The sequence below is a fragment of the Dendropsophus ebraccatus genome, chromosome 11 (assembly GCF_027789765.1).
Source record: "Dendropsophus ebraccatus isolate aDenEbr1 chromosome 11, aDenEbr1.pat, whole genome shotgun sequence".
NCBI classification, from domain to species: Eukaryota; Metazoa; Chordata; class Amphibia; order Anura; family Hylidae; genus Dendropsophus; species Dendropsophus ebraccatus.
The window spans coordinates 99,269,831-99,291,735 of NC_091464.1; the positions used below are offsets into that span (position 1 = coordinate 99,269,831).

General features: G+C 52.1%; 1 protein-coding gene across 5 annotated transcripts in view; it reads left to right on the top strand.

The window, feature by feature from the left end:
- The window catches only part of LOC138767873 (uncharacterized), a 91,195-nt gene that overhangs the window by 11,499 nt on the left and 57,791 nt on the right, over nt 1–21,905 (top strand). For 4 of the 5 annotated variants that reach the window (XM_069945722.1, XM_069945724.1, XM_069945725.1 and 1 more), the window contains exons 3-4: nt 3,505–3,861; nt 12,971–13,219. In XM_069945722.1, the coding sequence (XP_069801823.1) occupies nt 3,505–3,861; nt 12,971–13,219 (606 nt within the window). The remainder of the gene's footprint in view (nt 1–3,504; nt 3,862–12,970; nt 13,220–21,905) is intronic. The other variant, XM_069945723.1, reaches the window with a different exon arrangement.

A 21,905-nucleotide genomic window follows, 5' to 3' on the forward strand; every position in this document is an offset into this window, starting at 1 on the left:
CCCTCCCCCTGATGTACCCCCGGGTATGGCTAGGCTCACATAACTATTCTCACCATGACATATACACCCCCCCTCCCCCTGATGTACCCCCGGGTACGGATAGGTTCACAGCAAGATTCTGCGTCTCTCTGTATCAGTCATTGTCAGCCACGTTTTTGTGCATGTTACATGATAAAAAAACACAGATCAAAATGGATCCTTTTCTTTACATTTTGTAAGTCAACGGAAAACAGCTCAAAATATATCATACTACAGTGTCCGTTCTTACCAACTGTTCTTTCCCCATACAACGGATATATTAAACTGATAACAAAATCATGATGGGAACCTAGACTAGGGGCTACCTCATATCACCCGCTATACCCTGCAGTGTTATACAGTCATCTCCTAACACAGTATGAGGAATATGAGGAGTATGAGGAGAGGGGGGACACACGGCACTGTATGAGGAGAGAGGAGACACACGGCACTGTATGAGGAGAGGGGGGACACACGGCACTGTATGAGGAGAGAGGAGACACACGGCACTGTATGAGGAGAGGGGGGACACACAGTACTGTATGAGGAGAGAAGAGACACACGGCACTGTATGAGGAGAGAGGAGATACACGGCACTGTATGAGGAGAGAGGATACACACGGCACTGTATGAGGAGAGAGGATACACACGGCACTGTATGAGGAGAGAAGAGACACACGGCACTGTATGAGGAGAGTGGGGACACACAGCACTGTATGAGGAGAGAGGAGACACACGGCACTGTATGAGGAGAGGGGGGACACACAGTACTGTATGAGGAGAGAAGAGACACACGGCACTGTATGAGGAGAGAGGAGATACACGGCACTGTATGAGGAGAGAGGATACACACGGCACTGTATGAGGAGAGAGGATACACACGGCACTGTATGAGGAGAGAAGAGACACACGGCACTGTATGAGGAGAGTGGGGACACACAGCACTGTATGAGGAGAGAGGAGACACACGGCACTGTATGAGGAGAGAGGAGACACACGGCACTGTATGAGGAGAGAGGAGACACACGGCACTGTATGAGGAGAGAGGATACACACGGCACTGTATGAGGAGAGGGGGGACACACAGTACTGTATGAGGAGAGAGGGGGACACACGGCACTGTATGAGGAGAGAGGAGACACACAGCACTGTATGAGGAGAGGGGGGGACACACAGTACTGTATGAGGAGAGAAGAGACACACGGCACTGTATGAGGAGAGGGGGGGACACACAGCACTGTATGAGGAGAGGGGGGGACACACGGCACTGTATGAGGAGAGAGGAGACACACAGCACTGTATGAGGAGAGGGGGGGACACACAGTACTGTATGAGGAGAGGGGGGACACAGTACTGTATGAGGAGAGGGGGGGACACACAGCACTGTATGAGGAGAGGGGGGGACACACGGCACTGTATGAGGAGAGAGGAGACACACAGCACTGTATGAGGAGAGGGGGGGACACACAGTACTGTATGAGGAGAGAAGAGACACACGGCACTGTATGAGGAGAGAGGAGATACACGGCACTGTATGAGGAGAGAGGAGACACACGGCACTGTATGAGGAGAGAGGAGACACACGGCACTGTATGAGGAGAGGGGGGACACAGTACTGTATGAGGAGAGAGGAGACACACGGCACTGTATGAGGAGAGGGGAGACACACGGCACTGTATGAGGAGAGAGGAGACACACAGTACTGTATGAGGAGAGGGGAGACACACGGCACTGTATGAGGAGAGAGGACACACAGTACTGTATGAGGAGAGGGGAGACACACAGCACTGTATGAGGAGAGAGGAGACACACGGCACTGTATGAGGAGAGGGGGGACACACAGTACTGTATGAGGAGAGGGGGGACACTCAGCACTGTATGAGGAGAGGGGGGACACTCAGCACTGTATGAGGAGAGAGGAGACACAGTACTGTATGAGGAGAGGGGGGACACACAGCACTGTATGAGGAGAGAGGAGACACACAGTACTGTATGAGGAGAGGGGAGACACACAGCACTGTATGAGGAGAGAGGAGACACACGGCACTGTATGAGGAGAGAGGGGACACACAGCACTGTATGAGGAGAGGGGGGACACTCAGCACTGTATGAGGAGAGAGGAGACACACAGTACTGTATGAGGAGAGGGGGGACACACAGCACTGTATGAGGAGAGGGGGGGGACACGGCACTGTATGAGGAGAGGGGGGACACTCAGCACTGTATGAGGAGAGAGGAGACACACAGTACTGTATGAGGAGAGGGGGGACACACAGCACTGTATGAGGAGAGAGGAGACACACAGCACTGTATGAGGAGAAAGGAGACACAGCACTGTATGAGGAGAGGGGGGACAGTACTGTATGAGGAGAGAGGAGACACACGGCACTGTATGAGGAGAGAGGAGACACACGGCACTGTATGAGGAGAAAGGAGACACAGCACTGTATGAGGAGAGGGGGGACAGTACTGTATGAGGAGAGAGGAGACACACGGCACTGTATGAGGAGAGAGCAGACACACGGCACTGTATGAGGAGAGAGCAGACACACGGCACTGTATGAGGAGAGAGGAGACACACAGTACTGTATGAGGAGAGAGGAGACACACAATACTGTATGAGGAGAGGGGAGACACACAGCACTGTATGAGGAGAGAGGAGACACACAGCACTGTATGAGGAGAGAGGAGACACACGGCACTGTATGAGGAGAGGGGGGACACACAGCACTGTATGAGGAGAGAGGAGACACACAGCACTGTATGAGGAGAGAGGAGACACACGGCACTGTATGAGGAGAGGGGGGACACAGTACTGTATGAGGAGAGAGGAGACACACAGCACTGTATGAGGAGAGAGGAGACACACAGCACTGTATGAGGAGAGAGGAGACACACAGCACTGTATGAGGAGAGAGGAGACACAGTACTGTATGAGGAGAGGGGGGACACATGTCACTGTATGAGGAGAGAGGAGACACACAGCACTGTATGAGGAGAAAGGAGACACAGCACTGTGTGAGGAGAGGGGGGACACAGTACTGTATGAGGAGAGAGGAGACACACGGCACTGTATGAGGAGAGAGGAGACACATGGCACTGTATGAGGAGAGGGGGGACACACAGCACTGTATGAGGAGAGAGGAGACACACAGCACTGTATGAGGAGAGAGGAGACACACAGCACTGTATGAGGAGAGAGGAGACACACGGCACTGTATGAGGAGAGGGGGGAAACAGCACTGTATGAGGAGAGGGGGGACACAGCACTGTATGAGGAGAGAGGGGACACAGCACTGTATGAGGAGAGGGGGGACACAGCACTGTATGAGGAGAGAGGAGACACCATTGGTTGCTAGTCCCTCCGCAATGGTCACTGTGGTGGATCAGGGAATCTGTTCTCTCCCTCATCTGATCCCTTCCGCCCTCATAGATTATAATGTGCTGTAGATTATATCCGTATGTTGTTTGTTTCTTCCCTTTCAGCCATTGACGTCTTTGCAGCCACTGGAGACACCATGATGCTTCCCCTGCACACAAGGCTGCAGTATACGAGCGGGGGGATATGTAATAGGTATGAATGGATGTATAAGGGACGGTATGAGCGATACCTGAGACGCCTGGCGGGTGTAGACGATAAATGTGGGAGACGAGAGTGTGATCAAGAGGCAAGACCGCGCTGCTCCTTGTCCAATAATGGAAGCCTACAGCTGTACCAGGTGACGGATGAAGATGCCGGAGAATACACTATCACCACCTTTGGCCTCGACAATGCCAAGCCCACTTCCTCAGAGACCATCATCCTCCACATCATGGGTGAGTCCATCATCCTCCACACCACGGGTGAGTCCATCATCCTCCACACCACGGGTGAGTCCATCATCCTCCACACCACGGGTGAGTCCATCATCCTCCACACCACGGGTGAGTCCATCATCCTCCACACCACGGGTGAGTCCATCATCCTCCACACCACGGGCGAGTCCATCATCCTCCACACCACATGAGTCCATCATAATAATAATAATATTTATTTGTATAGCGCCAACAGATCCTGCAGCGCTTATTTAAATATATAAATACAATTCAAGTTATACTTAAATTATCCAATGACACGAGAACGTACAGACTAGGAGGACTGGGGGGGGGGACACGAGAGCGTACAGACTAAGAGCACTGGGGGTGGGACACGAGAGCGTACAGACTAGGAGGACTGGGGGGGGGGGGGACAAGAGCATACAGACTAGGAGGACTGGGGGGGGGACAAGAGCGTACAGACTAGGAGGACTGGGAGTAACACGAGAGCGTACAGACTAGGAGGACTGGGGGTGGGACACGAGAGCGTACAGACTAGGAGGACTGGGGGGGGGGACACGAGAGCGTACAGACTAAGAGCACTGGGGGTGGGACACGAGAGCGTACAGACTAGGAGGACTGGGGGGGGGGACAAGAGCATACAGACTAGGAGGACTGGGGGGGGGGACAAGAGCGTACAGACTAGGAGGACTGGGGGTGGGACCCGAGAGCGTACAGACTAGGAGGACTGGGGGTGGGACACAAGAGCGTACAGACTAGGAGGACTGGGGGGACACGAGAGCGTACAGACTAGGAGGACTGGGGGTGGGACACAAGAGCGTACAAACTAGGAGGACTGGGGGTTGGACACGAGAGTGTACAGACTAGGAGGACTGGGGGTGGGACACAAGAGCGTACAGATTAGGAGGACTGGGGGTGGGACAAGAGCGTACAGGCTAGGAGGACTGGGGTTGGGACACGAGAGCGTACAGACTAGGAGGACTGGGGGGGGGACAAGACCGTACAGACTAGGAGGACTGGGGGGGACACGAGAGCGTACAGACTAGGAGGACTGGGGGTGGGACACAAGAGCGTACAGATTAGGAGGACTGGGGGGGGACACGAGAGCGTACAGACTAGGAGGACTGGGGGGGGGGACAAGACCGTACAGACTAGGAGGACTGGGGGGGACACGAGAGCGTACAGATTAGGAGGACTGGGGGGGACACAAGAGCGTAGAGGGACAGAAGACTGATCCCTGGGGAACCCCAACAGAGGTAAGGGAGAAGAAGTAAAGCCAGAGAAGGATACACTGAAGGAACGGTCAGAGAGGTGGGAAAAAAACAGGAGAGAACAGAGTCCTTGAGACCAAGAGAGCGGAGCATGGAGAGGAGGAGCTGGGGGGCTACAGTGTCACATACAGATAGAGCGGAGCATGGAGAGGAGGAGCTGGGGGGCTACAGTGTCACATACAGATAGAGCGGAGCATGGAGAGGAGGAGCTGGGGGGCTACAGTGTCACATACAGATAGAGCGGAGCATGGAGAGGAGGAGCTGGGGGGCTACAGTGTCACATACAGATAGAGCGGAGCATGGAGAGGAGGAGCTGGGGGCTACAGTGTCACATACAGATAGAGCGGAGCATGGAGAGGAGGAGCTGGGGGGCTACAGTGTCACATACTACAGATAGAGCGGAGCATGGAGAGGAGGAGCTGGGGGGCTACAGTGTCACATACTACAGATAGAGTGGAGCATGGAGAGGAGGAGCTGGGGGGCTACAGTGTCACATACTACAGATAGAGCGGAGCATGGAGAGGAGAAGCTGGGGGGCTACAGTGTCACATACAGATAGAGCGGAGCATGGAGAGGAGGAGCTGGTGGGCTACAGTGTCACATACTACAGATAGAGCGGAGCATGGAGAGGAGGAGCTGGGGGGCTACAGTGTCACATACAGATAGAGCGGAGCGTGGAGAGGAGGAGCTGGGGGGCTACAGTGTCACATACAGATAGAGCGGAGCATGGAGAGGGGGAGCTGGGGGGCTACAGTGTCACATACTACAGATAGAGCGGAGCATGGAGAGGAGGAGCCGGGGGGCTACAGTGTCACATACAGATAGAGCGGAGCATAGAGAGGAGGAGCTGGGGGGGCTACAGTGTCACATACAGATAGAGCAGAGCATGGAGAGGAGGAGCTGGGGGCTACAGTGTCACATACAGATAGAGCGGAGCATGGAGAGGAGGAGCTGGGGGGCTACAGTGTCACATACTACAGATAGAGCGGAGCATGGAGAGGAGGCGCTGGGGGGCTACAGTGTCACATACTACAGATAGAGCGGAGCATGGAGAGGAGGAGCTGGGGGGCTACAGTGTCACCTAAAGATAGAGCGGAGCATGGAGAGGAGGAGCTGGGGGTCTACAGTGTCACATACAGATAGAGCGGAGCATGGAGAGGAGGAGCTGGGGGGCTACAGTGTCACATACAGATAGAGCGGAGCATGGAGAGGAGGAGCTGGGGGCTACAGTGTCACATACAGATAGAGCGGAGCATGGAGAGGAGGAGCTGGGGGGCTACAGTGTCACATACAGATAGAGCGGAGCATGGAGAGGAGGAGCTGGGGGGCTACAGTGTCACATACTACAGATAGAGCGGAGCATGGAGAGGGGAGCTGGGGGGCTACAGTGTCACATACAGATAGAGCGGAGCGTGGAGAGGAGGAGCTGGGGGTCTACAGTGTCACATACTACAGATAGAGCGGAGCATGGAAAGGAGGAGCTGGGGGTCTACAGTGTCACATACAGATAGAGCGGAGCATGGAGAGGAGGAGCTGGGGGGCTACAGTGTCACATACAGATAGAGCGGAGCATGGAGAGGAGGAGCTGGGGGGCTACAGTGTCACATACAGATAGAGCGGAGCATGGAGAGGAGGAGCTGGGGGCTACAGTGTCACATACAGATAGAGCGGAGCATGGAGAGGAGGAGCTGGGGGGCTACAGTGTCACATACTACAGATAGAGCGGAGCATGGAGAGGAGGAGCTGGGGGTCTACAGTGTCACATACTACAGATAGAGCGGAGCATGGAGAGGAGGAGCTGGGGGGCTACAGTGTCACATACAGATAGAGCGCAGCATGGAGAGGAGGAGATGGGGGGCTACAGTGTCACATACTACAGATAGAGCGGAGCATGGAGAGGAGGAGCTGGGGGGGCTACAGTGTCACATACAGATAGAGCGGAGCATGGAGAGGAGGAGCTGGGGGCTACAGTGTCACATACTACAGATAGAGCGGAGCATGGAGAGGAGGAGCTGGGGGGCTACAGTGTCACATACTACAGATAGAGCGGAGCATGGAGAGGAGGAGCTGGGGGGCTACAGTGTCACATACTACAGATAGAGCGGAGCATGGAGAGGAGGAGCTGGGGGGCTACAGTGTCACATACAGATAGAGCGGAGCATGGAGAGGAGGAGCCGGGGGGCTACAGTGTCACATACAGATAGAGCGGAGCATAGAGAGGAGGAGCTGGGGGGCTACAGTGTCACATACTACAGATAGAGCGGAGCATGGAGAGGGGGAGCTGGGGGGCTACAGTGTCACATACAGATAGAGCGGAGCATGGAGAGGAGGAGCTGGGGGGCTACAGTGTCACATACAGATAGAGCGGAGCATGGAGAGGAGGAGCTGGGGGGCTACAGTGTCACATACAGATAGAGCGGAGCATAGAGAGGAGGAGCTGGGGGCTACAGTGTCACATACAGATAGAGCGGAGCATGGAGAGGAGGAGCTGGGGGGCTACAGTGTCACATACTACAGATAGAGCGGAGCATGGAGAGGAGGAGCTGGGGGGCTACAGTGTCACATACAGATAGAGCGGAGCATGGAGAGGAGGAGCTGGGGGGCTACAGTGTCACATACAGATAGAGCGGAGCATGGAGAGGAGGAGCTGGGGGGCTACAGTGTCACATACTACAGATAGAGCGGAGCATGGAGAGGAGGAGCTGGGGGGCTACAGTGTCACATACAGATAGAGCGGAGCATGGAGAGGAGGAGCTGGGGGGCTACAGTGTCACATACAGATAGAGCGGAGCATGGAGAGGAGGAGCTGGGGGGCTACAGTGTCACATACTACAGATAGAGCGGAGCATGGAGAGGAGGAGCTGGGGGGCTACAGTGTCACATACTACAGATAGAGCGGAGCATGGAGAGGAGGAGCTGGGGGGCTACAGTGTCACATACAGATAGAGCGGAGCACGGAGAGGGGGTGCTGGGGGGCTACAGTGTCACATACAGATAGAGCGGAGCATGGAGAGGAGGAGCTGGGGGGCTACAGTGTCACATACAGAGAGCGGAGCATGGAGAGGAGGAGCTGGGGGGCTACAGTGTCACATACAAATAGAGCGGAGCATGGAGAGGAGGAGCTGGGGGGCTACAGTGTCACATACAGATAGAGCGGAGCATGGAGAGGAGGAGCTGGGGGGCTACAGTGTCACATACAGATAGAGCGGAGCACGGAGAGGAGGAGCTGGGGGGCTACAGTGTCACATACTACAGATAGAGCGGAGCATGGAGAGGAGGAGCTGGGGGGCTACAGTGTCACATACTACAGATAGAGCTGAGCATGGAGAGGAGGAGCTGGGGGGCTACAGTGTCACATACAGATAGAGCGGAGCATGGAGAGGAGGAGCTGGGGGGCTACAGTGTCACATACTACAGATAGAGCGGAGCATGGAGAGGAGGAGCTGGGGGGCTACAGTGTCACATACTACAGATAGAGCGGAGCATGGAGAGGAGGAGCTGGGGGGCTACAGTGTCACATACTACAGATAGAGCGGAGCATGGAGAGGAGGAGCTGGGGGCTACAGTGTCACATACTACAGATAGAGCGGAGCATGGTGAGGAGGAGCGGGGGGCTACAGTGTCACATACAGATAGAGCGGAGCATGGAGAGGGGGAGCTGGGGGGCTACAGTGTCACATACAGATAGAGCGGAGCATGGAGAGGAGGAGCTGGGGGGGCTACAGTGTCACATACTACAGATAGAGCGGAGCATGGAGAGGAGGAGCTGGGGGGCTACAGTGTCACATAGTACAGTTTCAGTGGAGTGAAGGGGTCGGAAGCCAGACTGTAGAGGGTCAAGGAGAGCGTTATCAGAGAGATAGCAGGTTAGGCGAGAGTAGACAAGATGTTCCAGGAGCTTAGAGATGAAGGGGAGATTGGAGACAGGTGGATAGTTGGCTGGACAGGACGGGTCTAGAGATGGTTTTTTCAGTAGCGGTGTAATTACAGAGTGTTTGAATGAGGAGGGAAAGATACCAGAGGAGAGGGAGAGGGTGAGTATATTAGTGAGGTGAGTAGTGACAGCGGGAGAGAGGGACTGGAGGAGGTGTGAGGGAATAGGGTCACTAGGGCAGGTAGTAGGACGAGAGAGAGGAGGAGAGGGGATGGGATCTATGGGAGATTGGATGGGATCTAGAGGAGACGGGATCGGATCTACAGGAGAGGGGATGAGATCTGATGTCAGAGCGGATGGTGTCAATTTTGGATTTGAATCAGGCGGCCAGGTGTTCAGGGCAGAGGTCAGTGATGGGTGTCTGAACTTTGGGCTTGAGAAGAGAATTAAAGGTGTCGAAAAGGCGTTTTGGATTGTTTGACAGTGAAGAGATGAGGGAGGTGAAATAAGATTGTTTGGCGAGGTGAAGGGCAGAGTAATAAGATTTGAGGGTTAATTTGTATGAATAAAATCTGGTGAGGTTCTAGATTTCCTCCACAGACGTTCAGCCGGCCTAGAGCACCGCTGAAGAAAGCAAATTCTCGGTATCTGTGGCGGGGTGTGCGGAGAGTAGCGGGAGCTAAAGAGTCTAGGGTAGTTTTCAGGGTGTTGTGGTAGTGTTGTGTGACCATGTTTGGGCAGGTGAGGGATGAGATTGGGGACAGTGCAGACTGTAGGGAGTCTATGAGTTGGTGGGTGTTGATGCCACGCAGATTTCTGTATATGTATAGAGAAGGGCTGTCAGTTGTCAGGGGGCAGTTGTTAGTAATTGGGAAAGAGAGGAGGTTGTGGTCGAACAACTCTGAGGGATCATTTGAGAAGTTGTAGATTGAAAAGGAATGAAGAATTCCTCCACATCACTGGTGAGTCCATCATCCTCCACATCACTGGTGAGTCCATCATCCTCCACATCACTGGTGAGTCCATCATCCTCCACATCACTGGTGAGTCCATCATCCTCCACATCACTGGTGAGTCCATCATCCTCCACATCACTGGTGAGTCCATCATCCTCCACATCACTGGTGAGTCCATCATCCTCCACATCACTGGTGAGTCCATCATCCTCCACATCACTGGTGAGTCCATCATCCTCCACATCACTGGTGAGTCCATCATCCTCCACATCACTGGTGAGTCCATCATCCTCCACATCACTGGTGAGTCCATCATCCTCCACATCACTGGTGAGTCCATCATCTACTAATGTGACTCCATCAGAATTTGGGCTGAAATAATGGCGTCTGTCATTCCAATGATATCAATGCATTGCTCCAGCAAAAACTTTTATTACAGTATTGTATTGCCCCCAAAAGTTATACAAATCCCCAATATACACTTATTATGGGAAATGCTTATAAAGTGCTTCTTTCCCTGCACTTACTACTGCATCAAGGCTTCACTTCCTGGATAACATGGTGATGTTACTTCCTGGATAACATGGTGATGTTACTTCCTGGATAACATGGTGATGTCACGGCTCCCAGAGCTCTGCGGGCTGTCGCTGCTGGAGAGGATGACGGCAGGGGGACACTGAGGGACACGGCACTGGAGGGACACTGAGAATCCCTCTGCCATCATCCTCTCCAGCAGCCACAGCCTGCACAGCTCTGGGAGTCGGGTCGTGACATCACCATGTTATCCAGGAAGTGACATCACCATGTTATCCAGGAAGTGAAGCCTTGATGCAGTAGTATAAGCATTTCCCATAATAAGTGTATATTGGGGATTTGTATAACTTTTGGGGGGCAATACAATACTGTAATAAAAGTTTTCGCCGAAGTTCTCCTTTAATTATATTGTTGCAATAACAGATGTCTTGTTAAATAGAAACGGTGTCCGCCTTTTCTCTTTTTTTGAAGTTGTGTGAACATTGCCATACACTGATTTTATCCTAGGCCCGGTTTGAATACCCCACATGATAACCCAAGGTGATCAAGCAGTATCAACTTCAGCTTTATCTGCAACACTTTGGGGACAGTCCTTGAAAGCTGAAGGACTTCCTAAGAGAAAACACTTGTAGAATGTTTGGTCACCCTAGAGGTAGAAAGGTTGTGGACTCACAGTGGTTGTTGTCCCTCTTAAGGGTCTTAGCAGGGCATAATCCTGCATGCGGAAACTGGTGAAGAAACCGGCTTATAGCACCCCTCCTCCTCTCTACCACAGCTACTAAGCTGCAAACCAGAAACTAGCAGGGAGGGTTATAGGAGTGACTAGAACTTGTCCCTCATTGGTGGAGAAACTGTGGGGCAACCTAACATCCCATCGGTGGGAACTTTCTAGAAGAGGCCTCTGATAGTCCAGGAGGATGGGATGTGGTTGCTGACCATACTCAGGCACTATAACACAGCATTCATACATACTTGCTGGTGGCATTTTGTGGCCAAAAGTGAGTAGTAAAAGGGACATAAAACACATCTACACTTGGGGATGGGAGGGTGATATACTGTACAACACATCTACAGCTACCATTTAAGCTGTGTGGGCGGTCTTAGGCTGCAACTGGATAGGCCAGAGCCCAGTGCTTTGCAGTAGAGAAAGTAGAAAAGAGGGGTTGTCAGAGGAGCCTTGTCCAATGTAGAATTGTAGTCTGTCTGGAACAGTAGAGGTGTATAGAAGAAAAATAGAGAATACTCATCTCACCGATAACCTATAGTCTGACTGCCTTCTGCCCCCTAGTTGCGGGCTACCCGTATCTGAGCTAAGAAGACTCCAGAGAATTCCCAGTTGTTGTACACTGCGCAGCAGAATATGTAGACTTTCCGTAGCTTTGTTCCACTGGGGTCAGTTCCCTTGGACAGGTAACTGCCCTGCATGGTTTAGAGGTTCCTGGCATTGACAAGGTGTTCCCTGTGTGGCTTCTCTCCCCCTGTAGAGTTCTAGCACTGCATAGCAGTTCTGTTGCTCATAAGGAAGAACTGTGGCTGCTTAGTTGTGTCCCTGTTAGACTCACTCCAGACAACAACCAACTACAACTACCCTGACTCCCCCCACCGCGAACTAAGTCCTAACTACAGGGATCCATCCTGTCTAGAGATGAGCGAATCAGCATTTGATTAGTGGCGGCTGCTGAACTTGGGTAAAGCTCTAAGGTTGTCTGGAAAACATGGATACAGCCAATGACTATATCCATGATTTCCACATAGCCTTAGGGCTTTATCCAAGTTCAGCAGCCACCACTTATCAAATGCCGAAAGTTCGGGTTCGGATGGACTCGAGCATGCTCCAGGTTCGCTCATCTCTAATCCTGTCCTGTAGAAACAAAGAACAAAAAGAAAGGCAGAGCGCCTCATAGAGTAGTACCTCTGGATTGAAATAATGGTCTAACACATGTAAAAAATCACTGCTCACCTTTTGGGGTTGTGGAAGCAGAGCCACAACACCCAACAGCACATGTAATGGTGTGTCCAACACACCTCCCAGGGATTGGGGTAGCAGCAGTCTTCACAACAGGTCTAAACCGGGCTCCTTGTGCAAGGACCCGTGGAGTCAGGTAAAACCAAAAGGTGCCAAAAATGACAAAAAAATGACCTGGAGATTGCGCTCACCACCAAACAACGTAGTAGAAACCGATGTTCACATAAAACACTATTTATTCGCGGGGGCTGCTGAAGTTGCATAAAGCCCTATGTGGTGTGCCCTATACCCTATATATCTATCCTGCACCTATAATGTGTGGGATCACCGGCCTTGGCTGCTATATACAGAGGCCAGATATCTGCGGCTTCCCCCGTCCATTGGTTTGTAGGATTATAATCCCGTACGAAGCCGAATTCTTCGGAGAAGTCACAGCGGTCCTGGCCCCTTCTACTAGGATGCATTGTATGTGGGAGATGACCCATACCTCCTCCATGATGTCTCGGTAACCCCTGCCTGTCTCTTGGCTCCCCAGATGGTGTCTCACAGCCGGACCTCCGTCTCCAATGTCGCCCTAATAATCAGACTGTGGTTTCCTGCCGGACTGAAAATGGGACAAACATTTCGACCTCCATAACGGTGAACGGGAAATTATTGCTGGAAAGGTCGGGATGTGACGGGGAGGAGAACCTCTCCAATGTGTCCGCACCCTGGAACATCAGCTGCTCCGCGGCCAACAAGGTCAGCCGGAGAACCATCACCCTCTGGAGCCAAACCTGTCCTGGTGAGTACCCTGTACACCCAGCAGCCATAACATAAAGGGGTCCTCCAGGCTTAGCTGAACATGGTGGCTTTCATCTAGAAGCAGCGCCTCGCCTCTGCTCAGTATGGGTGCAGTACTGCAGATCAGTCCTAGTAAAGTGAATGAAGCTGAAGTGTAATACTACACACAACCTGAGCACAACAGTAGTGCTGTTTTGAACTAAAGTAGCTGTGTTATCATACCATTGCAAGGCGGCCTGAAAACCTGGGGGTTATTGAAAGCATGAGACCGGTCACAATGGGGGGCGGGGTGGGTTATTAGATGAATGTGACCAGTCATGGAGGAGGGGAGCTTATTAGAAGCATGTGACCTATCATGACGGGGGGGGGGGGGGGGGGGGTGGTGGTATTAGAAGCATGTGACCAGTAATGACTGGGGGGGGGGTTATTAGAAGCATGTGACCAGTAATGATGGCAGTGAGCGGTGGGGGTATTAGAAGCATATGACCAGTCATGACAGGGGTGGGGGTGGGTCTATTAGAAGCATGTGACCAGTCATGACGGCAGTGAGGGGTGGGGGGATTAGAAGCATGTGGCCAGTAATGACTGGGAGGGGGGGGTGTTATTAGAAGCATGTGACCAGTCATGACAGGGGTGGGGGTGGGTCTATTAGAAGCATGTGACCAGTAATGACTCAGGGGGGGGGGAGGTGTTATTAGAAGCATGTGACCTATTATGACGGGGGGGGGGGTCTATTAGAAGCATGTGACCAGTCATGACGGCAGCGAGGGGTGGGGGTATTAGAAGCATGTGACCAGTAATGACCGGGGGGGGGGGGGGGGGGGGGTTGTGTTATTAGAAGATTAGAAGCATGTGACCTGTCATGACAGGGGTGGGTGTATTAGAAGCATGTGACCAGTCATGACGGCAGTGAGGGGTGGGGATATTAGAAGCATGTGACCAGTAATGACCGGGGGGGGGGGGGGGTTGTGTTATTAGAAGATTAGAAGCATGTGACCTGTCATGACAGGGGTGGGGGTGGGTGTATTAGAAGCATGTGACCAGTCATGACGGCAGTGAGGGGTGGGGATATTAGAAGCATGTGACCAGTAATGACTGGGGGGGGGTGTTATTAGAAGCATGTGACCAGTCATGACAGGGGTGGGTCTATTAGAAGCATGTGACCAGTAATAACAGGGGGGGGGGGGGGAGGTATTAGAAGCAAGCATAGTTGCAACCAACAGTCCTGACAAGGCAGTCCCCGCAAGTTAATGTCCCGTTGTAGCAGGCCAGATTAACCCCCGTCCAGATTATACCCGGGTATAAAATAGCCTAGGCCGAAGTATACCCCGGGGTATAAAATAGCCTAGGCCGGAGTATACCCCGGGGTATAAAATAGCCTAGGCCGGAGTATACCCCGAGGTATAAAATAGCCTAGGCCGGAGTTTTCCCCGGGGTATAAAATAGCCTAGGCCAGAGTATACCCCGCTGTATAAAATAGCCTAGGCCGGAGTATACCCCGCTGTATAAAATAGCCTAGGCCGGAGTATACCCCGCTGTATAAAATAGCCTAGGCCGGAGTGTACCCCTGGGGATAAAATAGCCTAGGCCGGAGTGTACCCCTGGGGATAAAGTAGCCTAGGCCAGAGTATACCCCGCTGTATAAAATAGCCTAGGCCAGAGTATACCCCGAGGTATAAAATAGCCTAGGCCAGAGTATACCCCGCTGTATAAAATAGCCTAGGCCAGAGTATACCCCGCTGTATAAAATAGCCTAGGCCAGAGTATACCCGGGTATAAAATAGCCTAGACCAAACTATACCCCTGGGCACAGTCGGACTGGGGTACCTTGGGCCCACCAGGGAATATTTTGTTCTAGGGGCCCACCCTACATACACCAGATATACCCAGCACCAAACCTTTCACATTACTATAGTGACTTTGCACAGTGCTGTGTATGTGACCGGCAATGCTCGCTAACTGTTAGTAACTGGTCAGACACTCACCTTTCTTGAAAGGTGAAGTCCCATGAAACTAACTGGGGGATTATATGTCATCCTTAAGCTGCTAAATAGGGATACAGACCTCCTGCTCAGGGGCCCACCAATGGGTAGGGCCCACCGGGGGATTCCCCTGCTCCCCTGTGGCCCAGTCCAAGCCTGCCCCGGGGTGTAACATAGCCTAGACCAGAGTACACCCATCCAGGCCAGAATATATCCATCTAATGTCGAACCAGGCCACAGTATACCCCGGGGGATAAACTATATACCTGGGGGTGTAAAACATCCTAGGCCAGGCTATATCTCTCCGGGCCATAATGTTATTACTTCACTGGTTTTCTTACCCCTGACAGAACACAGTATACACCAGGGCATATATTTCTACATCCAGGGGTGTAATATAGCCTAGGCCATACTATAAACCTGGGGACAGTCTAGCCCAGGCCGCAATATACCCTGCCAGACTATATTGCGATGCCCTGGCCCCTGGGGGCCACTTCCGCAGTGCTGGTGTTATGAGCGGGCAATGACCGGGGCAGCTGCAGGGGTTATACTTGTCACGGTATAGGCCTGAGGGCGGCACAGCTGTAGGGCCGGTCTGTGGAATCTGCGGGTGATGATGGGCATGCGATTCCTCGCTGCACCTAGTCAGGGCACCAGTTAGTGGACACCAATGCCAGGGTTCAGTAACAGCGGTTTTATTATAGATGAGGTAACTAGTAGCAACAGTTCTGTCCGGATGCAACCGGGTATATAGCAGGCTTTGACAAATAAAGTAGGAGTGGTGCTGCATAGGCTGTGAGAATACGTGCCGGATGATGGGAGTAGGAGTATGAGAGAAATAGCGTTGCTGGGTGGATTAGCTTGAGAAGAATACTTGCTGTGAATCCTTGTAGCGATGAGGAGAGATAACGGAATGACACCCAGATGAGAGAGAAGACTCCGGACACTTGAGCAGACAGATACAGCCGAAGACTTGAATACAGCAGAGCACTCGATCCACAACTCCTCTGAGGCAGGAGAGGGACGACACACACAACCTCCTTGCTTGGAAGCAGGGGGAAGACCACCCTGTTAGGAGGAAGTGGGAGGTCACATGGTTGCTCCTGGCCAGAGCTAGTCGGCCATTGGAGGAACCATGGTTACAGGTCACGTGATCAACAGCCTTGCATACTACTGTACACTGTAATAATACACAGGAATACATGAGAATACACATGAGAATGCACATTACTAGAGAATACTAGGGGAAAACCAGCAGCAGTTGCAGTGCAAACACTCACCAGAACAGGCATGGACACAGCAAGAGAAATGGCCATAATAGGAGTAGTAGTCTGCATGTTCTGGGACACTGCAATATCCCTCCAAGTTATCATGTCACTGGTTTTAACAGTTCTGGCCCAGGCTACAGTATACAGGAGGGGATATATACTATACCAGGGGATGTAACATAGCCCAGGCCACAGTATACAGGAGGGGATATATTCTATACCAGGGGATGTAACATAGCCCAGGCCACAGTATACCCCAGGGGATATATTCTATACCAGGGGATGTAACATAGCCCAGGCCACAGTATACAGGAGGGGATATATTCTATACCAGGGGGTGTAACATAGCCCAGGCCACAGTATACAGGAGGGGATATATTCTATACCAGGGGATGTAACATAGCCCAGGCCACAGTATACAGGAGGGGATATATTCTATACCAGGGGATGTAACATAGCCCAGGCCACAGTATACCCCAGGGGATATATTCTATACCAGGGGATGTAACATAGCCCAGGCCACAGTATACAGGAGGGGATATATTCTATACCAGGGGGTGTAACATAGCCCAGGCCACAGTATACAGGAGGGGATATATTCTATACCAGGGGGTGTAACATAGCCCAGGCTACAGTATACAGGAGGGGATATATTCTATACCAGGGGTGTAACATAGCCCAGGCCACAGTATACAGGAGGGGATATATTCTATACCGGGGGGTGTAACATAGCCCAGGCCACAGTATACAGGAGGGGATATATACTATACCGGGGGGTGTAACATAGCCCAGGCCACAGTATACAGGAGGGGATATATTCTATACCGGGGGGTGTAACATAGCCCAGGCCACAGTATACAGGAGGGATATATTCTATACCGGGGGGTGTAACATAGCCCAGGCCACAGTATACAGGAGGGGATATATTCTATACCAGGGGGTGTAACATAGCCCAGGCCACAGTATACACCAGGGGATATATTCTATACCGGGGGGTGTAACATAGCCCAGGCCACAGTATACAGGAGGGGATATATTATATACCGGGGGATGTAACATAGCCCAGGCTACAGTATACAGGAGGGGATATATTATATACCAGGGGATGTAGCATAGCCCAGGCCACAGTATACAGGAGGGGATATATTCTATACCGGGGGGTGTAACATAGCCCAGGCCACAGTATACAGGAGGGGATATATACTATACCAGGGGGTGTAACATAGCCCAGGCCACAGTATACAGGAGGGGATATATTCTATACCGGGGGGTGTAACATAGCCCAGGCCACAGTATACAGGAGGGGATATATCCTATACCAGGGGGTGTAACATAGCCCAGGCCAGTATATATCCCTCCAGGCCATAATGTTATCTCTTCACTAGTTTTTTCACTTTATCTCTAATTTGTTGAAAAGTGCGCAGATGTTTTTTAATCATACTCGGACACACAGCTGCTTCCTCTTGTTGGGATATACAGTACAGTGCTTACATGGAGCTGACAGTAGATGGCGCTGTCCCATCAGCTTACATTGAGCTGACAGTAGGTGGCGCTGTCCCATCAGCTTACATGGAACTGACAGTAGGTGGCGCTGTCCCATCAGCTTACATAGAGCTGACAGTAGGTGGCGCTGTCCTATCACTGCATCAACTGCACTATTTAAGCAGGAGGAGGTTTTTATGGGCTGTGCAAAATTTTACGGTTGTTGCGCAAAAATCATCATTAGACGCAAGTGCCTGGATACATCCTGCAACATTTATTGCACAATTTACGTGTTGTTTGCAGTCCGTTTTTTTTCATCCGTTTTTGTACCGAAAAAAAATGGATTGAAAAAAGGATCAAAACGCATCTTTTTTTAGTGTACACAAAAATGCGGTCCACCACAGTTTTTTATTATGGAATGGAAAAACTGATTAATGGAAAAACTGATCAAAATGGAGGCACACAAACACTTCCTTTTTTTCTCATCCATTTAGCAAAAAACTAATGGGAAAAAAATGGACTGCAATAACAGTGTAAAAATTTCCTTATTAGCCAAAACAACCCAAAAAACATAATGATAAATGTCTCCACATGTGGGGCGGGATTCCGCGGCTCAGTTGCCCTTAGAAACCAATCAGATTCCACCTTTCATTTTCCAAAGAGTCTGTGAGGAATGAAAAGGGGAATCCAGTTTCACTTTACTCCATGTCTGATAAATCTCCTCCCATGTTTAATAAATCTCCTCCCATGTTTGATAAATCTCCTCCCATGTTTAATAAATCTCCTCCCATGTTTGATAAATCTCCTCCCATGTTTGATAAATCTCCTCCCATGTTTGATAAATCTCCTCCCATGTTTGATAAATCTCCTCCCATGTTTGATAAATCTCCTCCCATTTTTGATAAATCTCCTCCCATGTCTGATAAATCTCCTCCCATGTCTGATAAATCTCCTCCCATGTCTGATAAGTCTCCTCCCATGTTTGATAAGTCTCCTCCTATGTGATTAGATGTGTAAGATTTCCATCAGCAGCTTCTCACCTAACTCAGCAGACAAAGCCGAATCCCCAATAACATGTTGAAGAATAAAGTATTTCTTGTGTATATCACTCAATGCTGCTGATTTCATGGGGGTATAAAATGGCCTGAGGGGGTACGAATTGGCCTAGGCCGAAATATACCCGGGGTATAATCTAGCCTAGGCCATTTTAACCCCGGGTATAGTCTGGGCTGGGGGGTATACTCTGGCCTGTTACACCGGGTATGTCCTGGCAAGCCCCGCCCCCGTGATGTCATGACCCTCCCCTGTAAGGGCCCCCAATGCAAACTATAAGCCAGGGGTCCTCAACTGGCGGAGCGCGGAGGCCAGCTGTCCGGACCCCTGCTGCAGCTCAGTATACCTATATACTGAGCTGCGCCGTGCCCTGCACAGTAACTATGAGCGCTCGTAAGGAGTTCTCATAGTTTTTTTTTTCTCATAAGAATAGTTTATTACATTTTCATAGTACAAAATCATGTTAAAACCTCAATGATCCACATCCTACCCCATACCATCTCCATCAGCTAAATATACCCGGTCTAGTTCATTACCATCCATTATAAACCATAACCAAACAGCAATATGATCCGGAGGGGATTTCACCAGGGGGCTCAATCCATCCCTTTACCAGGAACTATCTAAAATCTTCCCCTTACCAACAGTCTCATAGTTACCATGCAGCAGCACTAACAGAGAGGGGGCCATTGGCAGTGATTGTCAGTCACCCCTCACTGGCCGCAGTGGTGACAAGAGGCCGCTCTCTGCCTCTGGTGCAGGCGCTGGCGCCAGGACAAGGGGAGAGCGGCCACTTGTGACTGCTGCAATGCGGCCACAGGAGGGAAGAGAAGAGGAGACGCCCGGACCCAGGTGAGTATATGTGTTTTTTTTTTGTTTTTTTTAATGTTAAATGCCATATAGGAGGGGAAGCACAGGAGGGCTATATAATTATGGGAGCCAACAGCGTGGGTCTATATACTACTGGGGGAGCGCACAGGGGGGCTTTATACCACTGGGAGAGCGCACAGGGGGGCTATATACTACTGGGGAGAGCGCACAGGGGTCTATATACTACTAGGGGAGCAACAGGGGGGCTATATACTACTGGGAGAGCACACAGGGGTCTATATACTACTGGGGGAGCAAAAGGGGGGCTATATACTTCTGGGGGAGCGCACAGAGGTCTAGATACTAGGGGAGAGCACACAGGGGGGGGCTATATATTACTGGGGGAGAGCACACGGGGGCTATATACTACTGGGGGAGAGCACAAGGTTTCTATATACTACTGGGGGAGAGCACAGGGGGGCTATATGGGAGGGGGAGCGCGCACAGGGGGTCTATATAATACTGGGAGCGCGCACAGGGGGGCTATATACTATTGGGGGAGAGGCCAGGGGGGTATATACTACTGTGGGAGAGAACAGGGTGCTATATACTATTGGGGGAGAGCTCAGGGGGCTATACACTACTGGGGGAGAGCACAGGGGAGCTATATACTACTGGGGGAGAGCACAGGGAGGCTATACATGTAACGCCTGGAGTAGTGGATCCACTGGACCGGCACCAGCGCTGGCACAAACCTCACCAGGGATGCGGAGTCTAAGGGGCCGCTGGTTTTCACCAGAGCCCGCCGCAAGGCGGGATGGACTTGCTGCGGCAGGCGACCCCCAGGTCGCTACCCCTGGCTTGGTTGCTGGTGACGGCAGGCGAGGCGTGGCAGGAGCAGTAGGCAGGAGATGGCACTGGCAAAGGTCTGCAGGTGAGAGCGCACGTGACAGGCTGAACGCAGGAACAGATGGAGTGACAGGGAAACAGGAACCAGGAACAGGGACTAGGGACCGGGTAACGGATAGGACTCAGGAACAGGGACTGGGACCAGGTAACAGATAGGACTCAGGAACAACAGGGGGCTGGGCCAAACGCTATGGGAAGCATGTAGAGGCTCCAACCCCTGTAGTGGGGCAGGGCTGGAACTTATAGGGAGTGATTGTGTGCATGGACCAATTAGGAGCGCACTGCCCCTTTAAACCTGGGACAGCCGGCGCGCGCGCGCCCTAGGAGGCGGGGACGCGCGCGCCGGCCGGCACAGCGACGGACGGGAGCGTGGAGAGGTGAGGCGCCCGCCGGGGCTGAAGAAACAGCAGCGCCGGGTCCCTGCCTATGGACACCGGCTGCTGCATGGCTCAGAGGGAGGTCGCGGCGGCGGCCCGGAGCACGGGACGCCGCCGCGGCCGTGACAGTACCCCCCCCCTTTGGCCTCCCCCTCTTTCTAGCCTGTAGGAACCTTTTGATGAGATCTTGGTCCAGGATGTTAGCCTCGGGTTCCCAGGACCTCTCCTCAGGACCAAATCCCCTCCAGTCCACCAGGAAGAACCGTCTCCCTCTGACAGTTTTCATGGCCAGAATGTCTTTGACAATGTAGACGTCGTCAGAGACGGCTTGTGGGGCAGAGAAGGAAGACTTATCGGAGAACCGGTTGAGGACCACTGGCTTTAAGAGGGAGACGTGGAAGGCATTCGGAATCCGCATCGTGGGGGGTAGGCGGAGTTTGTAGGTGACAGGGTTGAGGCGCTTTAGCACCGAGAAAGGACCGAGGAATCGAGGACCCAACTTGTAGCTGGGAATCTTGAGTCGGACATATTTGGCCGAGAGCCAGACTTTGTCACCTGGGAGAAAATTTGTGGCGGGTCTTCTTCTCTTATCCGCCTGATTCTTCATGCGGTCAGATGCCTTGCGTAGAGATTGTCGAGCCTGTTCCCAGATTGACTGCAGGTCAGATAACAACTCCTCCACGGCTGGGACCTCAGAAGATGGAGAGAGAGGCAGAGGAGGACGAGGGTGACGTCCATAGACCACAAAGAAGGGTGACTTGCCTGTAGAACTCGAGTCCAGATGGTTGTAGGAGAACTCTGCCCAT